This window comes from Channa argus, chromosome 13, assembly GCF_033026475.1.
Source record: "Channa argus isolate prfri chromosome 13, Channa argus male v1.0, whole genome shotgun sequence".
NCBI classification, from domain to species: Eukaryota; Metazoa; Chordata; class Actinopteri; order Anabantiformes; family Channidae; genus Channa; species Channa argus.
The window spans coordinates 18,784,522-18,797,583 of NC_090209.1; the positions used below are offsets into that span (position 1 = coordinate 18,784,522).

Consider the following 13,062-nt stretch of genomic DNA (forward strand, 5'->3'; position numbering starts at 1 on the left):
ACAAAATAGAAGGCTGTAGTAATAGAAAGTACTGGTACAGTAACGAACAGCAGAGAGAGTCAACGTGTATCTTGTTGTTATCAGTAGCAGGCGTCGATACACTGGACTGATAAAACATCAACTGGGCATGTAGGTAGATTGTTTTGCAGTTTCTTATTTAGAGGAAAACGCAGTTCAGGGTAGTTGTTCAGCTGAATATTATACAGTAGAATATTAGTTTACCAAACTATCTCTGTAATGGAGTTTTACACTTACCCTGCAACCAAGTGGAGTCATACTGCTCGGTGCGGATGACGTGACGACTACCAAGACTACGGAAGAAGGCAGAGTCCCGGCTCATAAAGTCTGAGGTGATCCCAGCATACAGCTCACCATCTACACAGATAACCAAAGGATTTTTATATGTTTAGATTAAACAGAGGGGACATTGTATTTAAACATGTTCTCACAGTGGTTCATAAGACGAGAAATCCGCACGATACAGTAGCCCAAAAACTGGCTACATGGTAAAAAGATCTAACGAACAGTATCAATGTAGTAAATTGAACTTGAATAAGAAATTAAAGGAAATATGGGAAAATACATTATAGGGCTATGTTTGATTCATACCAGCCATTTTATTTATATATATACACACATATATACTCATACACACACACACACACACACATATGTCTGTACGTGTGTGTGTGTGTGTGTATGAGAGATATCCGCTAAAAGTCAAAGTCAATAGCCACAACTATAATGCAACACATTTAGACTATACTGTAGTTTTGGCCATGTGGCAACCCTGAACTCATGGGATAAGCTGAAAGGCCAAAAAAAAAAAAAAAAAACCTGATGAAAATGAAATACATATTTACATACATTTTGGCATTATTAGCCGATGTGTTTTACCCTTTTCAGCAAATTACAGTATTGCATAAATTCATTAAAAAGCAAATAATAAATGCTGTGTCGTATTGTACTAGCTTTTGAAGAGGGTGTCACAGAAGGTGCTGCAACTGCAATTACATATTTTGTTTAGTTTTTTGTTGTACTATATAAGTGACTACACATATTCACATTATTTTTTGCTTTGGAGTCCACACTAAATATGCTAAAACCTGCATATAATATTTATAGCTGTTCCTGTGGTTATATGTAATTGAAACTTTATTTAATTTGAGGTTGAAGGTAATAGATGATCAACTTACCCACAACAGCAGAGGCTGTTTTCTGGAAAGGGTCATAGGGACATTTCCCCTTCCCACATTCTGTCTGACCATAGGAAAGTGTTTGGTGCTCTGACTAGCAATGCAAACAGAGGCAGAAAGCACTCAGATGAGGAGAAAATTAGTCAAACAAACTGTTTGAGCAACTTAGAGGCAGTTCATTCAATTTTTACACAGTTACACAGTTACACAGCCAAAGATAGGCACTTCTTGCTACTGTAGATGCATGCATACACACACACACACACAAAACACACACAGAGGGAGCAGGTCATTGAGCAAAGTCCTAGTAAGTGCCTAAGGATTTTAAAATGTATGAAGTCCAGTCTTAAACCAGTCAGCACCACCAGCTACTCTAAATACCATGTCTGAACTTCTGCTCTGATCTCACGCACCCTTTCATGGGATTAGCTATTCCCAAACACACAGAAAGTGCTGAAAGACATCCCTGCAACCTCAAAAATGTAAGAACACATATAATCACACACACACACCTGAGGTAAATTAGAAAAATTAACCAATGTTATCGCCAACACATTAGAAAATGAAAAATGACTAACAGTGTGGATTAACAGACACTTACAACATTATTCTGTATTTGACATAAAAATGTCAAATAAAATATTAACTCTGTCTAGGAGCCCCCAGAGCACTGCCTCAATGAAAAATGGTATATATTACAGACAGATGGCACAGGGTCAACCCTGGTAGATATGTGGGCATAGGGGCAGACGATACATATATGATGTTCAAGCTGCTGATAGGCCTCTGTATAGGGGCTATTACTGGGAGTCAGCACACATACGTATGACAGTGGGTGGTAGGAATACCTCTGCTTCTCTATACAATTAGTTATAATAATTTATATAATAAATAATTTACATAATATATAATAAATAATATATAATAAATGCAAATGTGTTTGCATGCATTATATTGTATTATATAAAAATGAGAATTTATAACATTGTAAATGTAGAATTTTTGTCAGAGGTGCTGTATTAGATTGTATTAGATTGCATTAGATTGTACAGGTGTACCTAACAAAAAGGCCAGTGAGTATATATCTTACAAACGTACTGTAAATGTCTACTGTATGTCCAAAAAAAGTCTGATAATACCAACTCACAGATCCAAACGGTCATCAAGATTCCAGCTGACTAGCCCTTCTCTGACATTGATGGTACACATACAAGCTTTGATTAACAACACTAGATTAACAGTTTTTTGTTTTGTTATGTTTTGTTAATCTAACTTCGTACGCTCTCATACACTTTGGCCACCGATCTCCCAGGCTTAACTGACCCATGTAGCGTTTGGACGTTGCATTTGTAGATATGTTTTTAGTTATTAGTTTGACACAGTCCAGTGGGGCTTTTTTCAATGGAATTTTTGGGGTTACCTTGTGTGGGTACTTCCTTTGCCAGACACATTCAGCACTGAACCTGTTCCCATTGTACATCCTCTTTTTTCAATACAAAAAGTATTATTATTATATTATTGTAATATTATTATTGCAACATTAAAAGCATTTTAATCACAGCTTTTACAGTTTATAAATTGCATTCTCTTAAACTGTGATATCATTAAAAATTATTAATCGTTCATCTTGGCCACGTTACCACCAAACCAGTTTTTATTTTTATTTTTTTAATACTGCTGGTGCATCTGCTGGTCATTCTTCACTGATAGTGAAGTCAATGTTTATCACATGATACGATATGAGAAAAGGAGTATACATTTTGTTTGTGTATGTGTGTGTGTGTGTGTGTGAGACTAGTATTACCTGTTGAAAGATGCTGGTAGCTATGAAAGCACAGCGAGGGTTGAAGGCCCCTGTGCCACACACATACAGGTGAGTCTGATTAAAAGGCTGCAAAACTCGCAGGAAGTTAGCACACTCCATCTGGACAAGGAGAGATACAGACAGAAAGACATGCAGAGAAATCATAATGTGAGAAATAATGGGGAATAAAGAATATTCATTGTAGTGTTTTAGTACTTTATATGTGGATGTGGTTTTATATTACTGGTTGTTACTGGAGATTTTACACACCAAAGACAGAGGCTCTCCAACTACACTGAACATGAAAGCAGGTTAGGGATTTTCATCATTTGACTTATGTATTCACTTGTTATCTTTTCTTCCCCGTCAAAGCGTGGCCATTTCATCGCATACATGTTGTGTTTGAATAAATCTATCTAACCCGAATCTCAATATGCTCACAAGCATCAGAGATGGCTTGTTTATTGTTCCAAAATTAGATTCATTCAACTTTAGTTCTTGTAGGATGTATAAAGTTGCAGCAAACAGTCAAGAAAGAATGAATAAAAAAAGTTCAATCGACCTGCCCTCTAAATCTCTGATTCACATCCCTGTAGGATTCTGTGTAAAGGTACTTCTGTGTGACAAAAAAGTAATTACGTAATTCATGGCAACGCATAGTAATATTGCTTTGCTTATGCAATCTAGTAGATTTGTGTGTCTGTATGTGTGTGTGATTATTTCTTCACCTCTGGATCCTTCCCAGCCATGAGACATTCTTGGACACGGTCCGGACTGGCTGGCCAGTACAGCTGCAATGAGTGAGAGAGACAAATAGAAAACAAAGAAGGAGAGAAAAGAGGTTTGTTTCTTGCTCAAACTACATTTCTGATAAAAGACTTTTGGCAATGGCAGGTGCTTTACGATTAAGCGAGGCTGGGAGACTTAGCATGAGTAATCTAGGAGAAGGGGGGAAATTTTACTGCCTCTTGTTTAGATCACCAGTTCTAAAACATCAAGTGATGACAGAAAAAAGACTAATTATTTTACAATCTGACTGCACTGTTATTGGTAACATATGCATAATAATGTCCATGAAGGTTTTACTATTTGTGTGGCTACATTGAACTGGTTTACATTGTGTTACAGCAGTGACTGACGCAGTACTAAAGAGTGTTTTAATGCTGGTCAAAGAAACCATCTGAGTGCACCCACCCCACCCCCAAACAAGGAATGGGTTTCCAGACTTGCTTATAATTTCTGTGTAATATACTTTAAGTTTTGATAAGACTACATAAGGATAATCCAATTTTCGCTATATTATATTAAAAGATCAGCAAACTCACCAGGTAGCAAAAATGGTGGCATATGTATTTTAAGACAATTTGACTACGCAGAATGCCTTTGTCAAAACAGAGGTATGCCACACATGCCTCATGTCTTTTTCAGACATCAGCTGCCCAGGTTTTTCATCTCCATCACTGCCAAAGAATAAAATTAATTACAAGGTTCAAACGTATTCAACAGAGTTTGTGAATATTTTCCAGCTCTTTCGAAATGAGACTAGCAATGGAACCCTTTAAATGGTACAAGCAAAGTGACGGTTGTTCCAACTATGACTCAGGGGCAGATATGGAGAAGTGAACAGACGCAAGCTTTCACGAAAGCTTGAAACTGATTCGTGGCACATGTTTATTCACTTTTTTAAAACTGTCTGAGTCACTGTGAGAATATGCTCCTGTGTGCCTTAGGCTTGTTCATATTTGGGTGTGTTAAATGTTTTTTAATAAATTAGTTCAACAGGTAAAATAATTAACCATAATTCAATTGGAAAAAGGATGACTTCACTAGTACACTCAAAATGGACTGATATCCTAATGAAACACATGTACTAAAAACAACACATCTCATATTTGCTGTGGTAGTCGCAAGAAACTGCAGTGTTGATTAATGTAACTTAATAAGTGTACTTATGTAAGTTTTTTCTGTGCTTTTTGTGCTTACAAGTCAAGCAAAAAGGTGAGAAAAAAGGCATAAAAAGCAAGACATAAACAGCTAGAGAGGTCGACAGGTAAAGCTTAGTGTTGCATGGCAGCTTTATGATCCATCGAAATACTTCCCTGAGTTAGTCATTCACTCAGAAGCCAGAATGTTGAGGCAGAGATTCAATATGATAAGTGAAGATCCTCACTTATCTCTACATACCACAGAAAGTACAAAGTTTACTCAATAAAATGCAGAAACTTTATTTTGTACTTGGTTCAAACCACTTTAGAAGGAAACTTGGCAAAATATCAGCCAAATTACAACACTGGCATCTCAACAGCAAAGATTATTGATCATGAAAGAAATAAGACACATGGTCTGTGCATGGATGTTGGCCTTAAGTGAAAACTCTAAAGAAGCTGTTTTTGTTTTGCACTCTGTATGCATTTGCTTCAGATACCAATCCTTAGAATGTGATTAATGACAAATGATGGTGCTTTCAGGAAACAATTTCTGTTTAGTAATTGTTCTCTGATGTAGTTATTCCCGCAGAGCCCAGTGCTACGGAGAGACGATCAGATTAGATTAGAGACTGTGGTTCTCCTTATCACTAAATACCACACACTCACAGGAACATGGACCACCACTACAGGATTCTCACCTGGTAAAAACTGGTTAATGGAAATGTACCCATCTGTGAAAGCATGCTGGTTGTCAGTTTATACAACAAACAAGGGGAAAGTGGGTTTAAGCTAAAAGGAACTATATACATTTTAATTTTCTGTTAAATAAAGACATATTTAAGTGAGTGAGAATGAATGTGTAATAATATACAACAAAAAGCTACAAACACACACTCAAACTCCTGGTGACCTTGTGTGTAATGTGGGTTGCCGGCTGTAGACTCACACAGTAGGAATGCATTGAGGGTTTCTGGCCTGATCAAAGAAAAATGCAGCTTAAGGCAAGAACATAACATTCGGCACTCTGCCCTGAACTAGGACGGACTGGAGGAACTGTTTACGTGTCCATCTCTATATGCCAAATTCTATTTTATTTAGCCAGTAGGACAGTAGAAACTGTATATACTGTCTAAGTTGTAAAAAGATAAAATAAATAAAAATAGGAGTCACTTGGTCTCGAGTTGCACTGATAAGAAGTTCTAGATGTCAGTAGCAGAGAAAATAAACGGAAATTAAAAAGATATGGCACTGCGAATGGTTTTAACACCAGGGAAGAAGCTACATACAGACTATAAATACTATATGCACAAATACATAACTTTACAGCCTGCACAAAGCTGAGTTGTGTGTTAAGTGTGACTATCTATCCTTTTGTTGGCTGACTGCCTGGCTGAGTGGGTGGCTGACCAGCTTGACTGATGTCTGTCTCACTGATTCACAGGCTGTTTGTCCGCTTGCCTACCTGTTTCTCTCTCTAACAGCCTGCTTGTATCTATGAGCGATAAGAGTATTGATTTGATTCAGCAGGGTGGAGGTATGAAAAGACAGCCCTGTTGCTAACCTTGCAGTGACCTTGAACTCAACCTGACCGGCTGGCAACCCATCAACATGTCTGGCTGTCTGGGCATCATGTCAAAGTTGTTAGGAAGAAATAAACCTGTATATTATATCCAACAGTCATTAATGCTTTTTTGTTTTTAGAAATTAAGTAAACTGGTTTAATTTTATTTCAAATGAGATTTGTGATTCTATGCATTAAAGTCTTTCCTTTTCCTTCTGAAAATCTTTTACAGGCTTATGAGTATACACATTTTTATGCTGATTTTAGACTTGTTTTGTAACATCACTAAGGAGTAATTTTGCAGACAGAGACCCGAGAAAAGGTAGAGCTGACATACGAGCTGCCTCTGAGTTGCTAGTGTCAAACCATTGAGCTTCATATTATTTATGTTGTGAAAATCTTGGTGATGCTTATGTCCACTTATAATGAACATTAACCTCAGAAAGCCAAACTGTATAAAAGTACGCAAAAAAAAAGCAATAAACCGATTAGGGAAATAAGGCATTGAATTTATCAGCTGCACACAGGCAGCTGTGTTTAATAAGAATTCAAAAATGTGAAGCCCAGGTCATCTGCTCATTTGTTTATAAATTGATCCAAAATTCTACTGCTCTAAAAGCAAACTACCTCTCCAACACTACCAATGCAGAAGTGATGGTGCAGCTTGGCAACACTGCCAGTAGAAGAAGAAGGAATGTGAGGAATGTGCAGAGAATAATTTGTTCCCTGACTGGAACTTATTATGTTGCAATAAGTTTAATAACTATTCAAGCATATGTCTGCTGTTTGAGTGTGTGACACCTTCCTCCAAATGGTATGTGAATATCTGTACGTGTGTGCGTTCCTTATTTCTAACCTTGCGTGGATTCTGTGTTATGTCGTCCAGACTGGTAGACAGCAGGTTATCTTTCATGGCCACATACAGACGCTTCCCGTCTTCATCAGGAAGCAAGGAGTGCAGGTCTCCAGCTGCTAGAGGCAGCGTCAACAGGCGACTGTTCTGTATCAGCTCTGATAGAGGAGAAGAACAACAACAATAGACATATTGGACTGAAATTAGTAGCTTGAAAATGTAGCGGAAGAAATCTGGAGAAATTAAGAAAACAATTAAACTGTCTTCAGTCTCCTGCACAGTACAGTAGGAAAGAGTAGAGTTCTGGTTTACAGACAAACGTGGCTGTAAGGAAAAATTAATAAATATATAACTGTATACAACTCTCAATATCATTTCATACCTTTAGAAGGGTCAACGTTCTTAAACTATAGAGCAAAGAATCAAATCAGCCTTCCCACACCTGTACTATCAGGCAATTCTTGGTTATTTGTCTTCTGTTCTTTTATCACAGTGGATGCTCCACACACACAAAAAAAATCTGTAATGTATCTTTCAGCAATTAGCAAATACATACACTTAGGCACAGATACTTAACTATATTACCAGACAGACTGTATAATGACTGATATCTAAAAGCACTGATAATGAATGCCCAAATTAAATGTGCTAATTTTATATAATTTCTTTCTTGCACCATGTAAACTATAGAAGCTATGGTGTTAGAGATGAGCTGATAGTTGAGCAAGGACAACAAATGCATGTCCGTCTGTCTTGTGTTAACTTTCATCTTTTAACTGCCAAGTGTTCTTTAGTGGATTGGCATTGGCTCACAAAGCTCAGACATACTTTATAAGCTTTAAAGTAGTACCAGTCATAACTTCACACATCCGCAGCTCCAAATAGCACTGAGAAGCTGAAGGAACTTGTAAAAACAGTTTGAACTTCAATCCCAGAAAATTGGGCTCAAAATGCACTCAAGTATGCTGCTACAACCTGGTCATCCTGCAGTGCTTTGTACCAAAACACACCAAAGGGAAGTAAGGCAGAGTGGTAAATTGTTTGCTATATGTTGCACAAACCAGACCTGAAGGAAAAATGGGATAATAGTGTAACATATAATTAACGTATACTGTACACAGCAGTGATTCACTCTAAGGAAAAATTGAGACTGAATATAATAATTTATCATCCTAAAGGGTGGCAGCAAACTCAGATAACTCATACTAATAAAAAACCACAGTAGATTGTAGTTTATAATTGTTCAAGTGGCAGCTGCTCTTTTGGTGTGTCTTTCTTGGCAGTGATGGATAACATCTCTCTAACATGCAGTGTGTTTTTTCAAGCAGCTAAAATTGAACTGAATAAATAATTTACACCTAGCAACTTTTCCCAAGTGGATTTCATTGAATCACAGGATGCTAAAGTAGTAGTGCTGTACATTAAGGTCAATTAATGTAAACCTGGGCTGTTAACAATTCTATCTCAATCTAATAATGTTAAAAACCTGTATTTAGTCTTCCAGAAAGGTTTACTATACACAAATTATAACTCCTCTTACAGCACCTGGATTTTGCCCCCCACAAGTAGACACCCCACATGCACTCAAAATATATTTATCACTGTGCCGTATCTGTTCTTTATATGAAATAGAACTGCCAGATAAATGAAATGTGAGTAAATTAACACTATAAGGAAGAGAAACTGAAAAATATTGACTGGCTTGAAAATAAATGGGGCAGCTAAAATGCTGAGGACTAAATGACTGCAGAAAGAAATTAGACAAGACCACTGAGACAGACCATGATATGATGAGTGAATGCATATAAAATGTGAGGATAGATGAAGAGATGATGAGCAATGGATTAGGGTGAGAGAAAGGCCATACAAAATATTTAATTAGCTTAATTGGTACTACTTTATGCTCATTAGAGCAACACCAAAATAACTCATGTTGAACTGCTGAAAATGTGATCGTGTGCCCTCTTCTGAGAGAACTATGTGTGGTTTGTTAAGAATACATGCAAACTAGTGGAAGGGGATGTTGACATCGAAGAACTACTCTTGCCTCCAGAACTTACGTAAAAAAACGAGCATAAAGTAGTATTGTGACAACAATGATTTAAAAGCAAACATAAATGTCTAAACAATTTTGTTGTTTCATCCCTTGTCAAACCATTTGAGCTGCAGACACAACAGATTTCCTTGCCTAAAGTTGCCAAAGAGCAACGAACACAGAGCTTCACTGTAAAGTCACCAGTGAGAGATTAATATGTTTTGCAGTCTAAAGTCCATATTCAGCCTTTTTTTCATGCTTGAACATTAGACAGAGCTTATGGAAAAGAGCACATTTTAACAGGCGTAACATGGCAGGATGACAGGTTTTCACAACTCTTCCCAATTAACAAGCTTCAAGCTGTGAACCCCTGTGACTTTTGTCTACATTTCCTGGTTGATAAGCAATTAGGTGATCTGAACAGAAGTACATATTACAAAATGTAACTACTTGTTTTGGACTTGATTTTTTAATGGAGAACATACATTCCAAACTAAATGGAAGAGGGATAAATAGCCCAACCAGTGGAAAAACAAAAAAGAGAAGAAGGACAGGGAAAGACAAGAAGCAGGGAGAGACGATGAGAAAAATGACACGGTAAACGTGACAGCAAGATGAAAATAACCTGGTTGGCGAAGACAGGTATAAAATGAGAATAGGAAAAATGTCAAAACATGACAAGATGATAGACAGTTGAGGAAGGGACGAAGGAGGAAAGCAAATGCAGAAGATCACAGTTAGAAAAATCCTGATGGAAGAAGTTAATAGATAGAGATGGATGATGATAAGCAGGAAGAAGAAAAATGGGAAAATCTGGGTGGCGATTCGGCAGGAATAGTTGATAAGTGAAGAAAAGAGACTGTTCCAGTGACAAGGTGGAGGGGATGATGGGCATATGGGTGGATTGTAGAGGAAGCGCAACTAAGCGAGAAAGGAAGATGAAGTGGCTGAAAGAGTAGCTGCAGGCATGCAGGAAATTGCAGTGTAATAACAGGGTCATAGGTAGATTGAGGACAAGGACAAAAGAGTATTGAGTATTGCATATGGAAAGGAGTCCAAAGGCAAGATGAGAGAGGATGAAAATGATTTGGTGACAGGTTGAAAAATGATGATTGGATAGATGACAGGTGAGGGGAAAAAAAAGAAAACAAAGCAGCTGTGGGTGAGTAGAAGGAGAGTAGAAAATGACATAAAAGAGAAGATAAATGAAGGGTACAGAAAAAGGCTAAGGAGTCAGATTTAAGAGGAGGATGAGGAAAAAGAAAGATTCTGGAGACAGAAATGAGGAACCACAACATGCTGACAGTCAGACAAAAATGCAAGAGATGGGTGAGCAGAAAAGAAATAAGAAGAGAAAAGTGAAGAGGACATGACTCAATGGAAATGGAGACATAATCGAAAACAGAGAAACAGTCACAGTAGGAGAGGAAAGTTATGCACCATATCTGCCTATTTACCCACTGGGTGGTTTGTTAATATTCAGCAAATGGTCAGAGAGGTAAATTGTTTTGCTTCACACTGATCATTGCTTCATTAATCCCAGTGGGCACATCAATAAGATTGTTAGATTATGTTTTTTGTTTGAAGGCGTTGTTTGGCCCTACAAAGAATTTATGTGAAGCAGCAGTGTGAACAATTAAAAAACTGGACATTTAACAAAGAAACATTTTGGTCAAAACTAGCCATATGCTTAACTAAATGTAAAGCTGTATATAGAAGTACCTTTACATCTATGTATCTTAGAAATTAATGTTAACAACAGTGTTAAAATAACCCAGGTATGACCAAAATTATAAAAATGAAAAAATATTCGATGTTGCTCAAAGCCTGGTGGAATTTACTTTGCTCAGTCTACTGCATTCTGCACTTCATCTGCATTACAGTGAACAAGAGCAGTATGACCTTGCTTAATTTAATATAAGAGGAAAAGCTCAGCTTAATTGAATGTGAAACAACGTCTGCAGTGGAAACACCAGCAACATTCAGCATCTGTTACCATCACAAGATCCTATTGGTTCAGACAGGCTGAAGTAGAGCTCACATCCTCCCTTTGGAGTGCATTAAATCAGCATAATAGCCAGAAGGATGACACTCAGATCAGCAGGGGGAACTGAGATTAGCTTTGTCAACAATATGCACACACAAACACAGACACATACAATTGCAAAGAAAGTAGGAGCAATCAGTGAGTCAGCACACATGTTCAATTTTGAAACACATTCACATTTACCATTAACACACACCAAAGCAGCCTCTCTTGGTGTTACATCTATCCCGCACACACACACGCACACACCCAGAAATACACAGAAGTTTTGGAAAAATACCTTGCAACAATGAATAGCTGTTATTCAGTATAAAAAAACATTTTATTTACAACAAGCTTGCACACACACATGCACACACACCACAACACACACACAACCCTGACTCAGTCATGAAACCCCAACTGCACCTACCCCACCCTTACTCATGGGACAGTTGCTTTGGCAACAGCAACCATGCTGACAGAATATGTGAGGGGGTTGGGGTGTGTGTGTGGTGTGTGGTGTATTGAGGGGTGCCTCTTGGCCTTGCATCCCCCCCGCCATTTCACACACACACAAACACAGATAAATGATTTGGCACACATTTTCGTCAACACTTTGGCTAAAACAGAGGGGGCAGTTTTGAGGAATGAAGCGTTTTTCCAAGACATCAAAGCCATTTAGTTAAAGGGCGGGCATGCAGGCACAAATGCCAACCCACACACCCACAGACACACACACACGCAAACCAGCAACCACATACATTTACAAATATGTCAGACAAAAGCATCATTGGTGCCCACTGCCAGCATATAACAGGATCTTAGCACCCACACACACACCTTCCAAGACTAAATTACACTTTTCACTATTATTAACCAAACATGGTCACAAAAGGTCAACCAATTTCTTTTACAGTCACAATAAATTCTAAATAGATGTTCTGAGAGGTTCTGGTGAAAGCTTTTGTCAAGGGCTTTTTGATGATTTTTATCGACCCAGAGGCAATCTTTTCTCAACTCTGCAGCCTTTTCCTGAATTGAAATTGATTTTTAAAATAACTCTTAAGTTTCCAGATGCCTTCAAATTGCATTTAAATCTGGAAAAACAATTCGATACTAAAATAGTGACTTGTCGTTTGGCACAGAATACAAGACAGTAAAGAATTTAAGAAAAACATCAAAAGCCCCGTTATAATGTGCCAAGCTGGTTTAAAATAAAAAATAAACTGTAATTACATTGGTGGCTGGGTAATATATAATTACTTCACGGTGTAATATTTCTTTAGAATTGATTATTTCATCCTAAAACAATGATGAAGCTCGTAATTATATTGGATTTGAGACAGATGATAAGTAATTGAATTATTTAGAATATTCGCAGACCTTTCTCCAGAAAGTTTTTTTGTGGTGAAAAAAAAAATGGAGTAATGAGTTTTTAAACCATTTACTTTACTCCTTCAGGGTTTAGCAAAGCATTAAGTTTAGGTTCCATGGCCAGGTTCTGCCTGGCCATGGAACCCTAAGCTGTAGCCTCCCCAGAAATTTAGCAACCTGCAAATACTGTGAATGGTTCACTTGATCTTTCTGCAGCAATAGTTTCAGCAGGTCTATGGAACGTCTGCTGTATTTTCTGCCTTACAGTAATCTCAGTAAAGG

The 13,062-nt window shown here is 37.6% G+C and overlaps 1 protein-coding gene across 3 annotated transcripts in view; it reads right to left on the reverse strand.

Moving 5' to 3' along the window:
* The window catches only part of sema3h (sema domain, immunoglobulin domain (Ig), short basic domain, secreted, (semaphorin) 3H), a 51,068-nt gene that overhangs the window by 23,944 nt on the left and 14,062 nt on the right, over nucleotides 1-13,062 (reverse strand). For all 3 annotated transcript variants that reach the window (XM_067527275.1, XM_067527274.1, XM_067527273.1), the window contains exons 2-6: nucleotides 7,346-7,500; nucleotides 3,729-3,791; nucleotides 3,001-3,120; nucleotides 1,197-1,290; nucleotides 256-375 (exon numbers count right to left, since the gene is read on the reverse strand). In XM_067527275.1, the coding sequence (XP_067383376.1) occupies nucleotides 256-375; nucleotides 1,197-1,290; nucleotides 3,001-3,120; nucleotides 3,729-3,791; nucleotides 7,346-7,402 (454 nt within the window). In that variant the 5' untranslated portion in view covers nucleotides 7,403-7,500. The remainder of the gene's footprint in view (nucleotides 1-255; nucleotides 376-1,196; nucleotides 1,291-3,000; nucleotides 3,121-3,728; nucleotides 3,792-7,345; nucleotides 7,501-13,062) is intronic.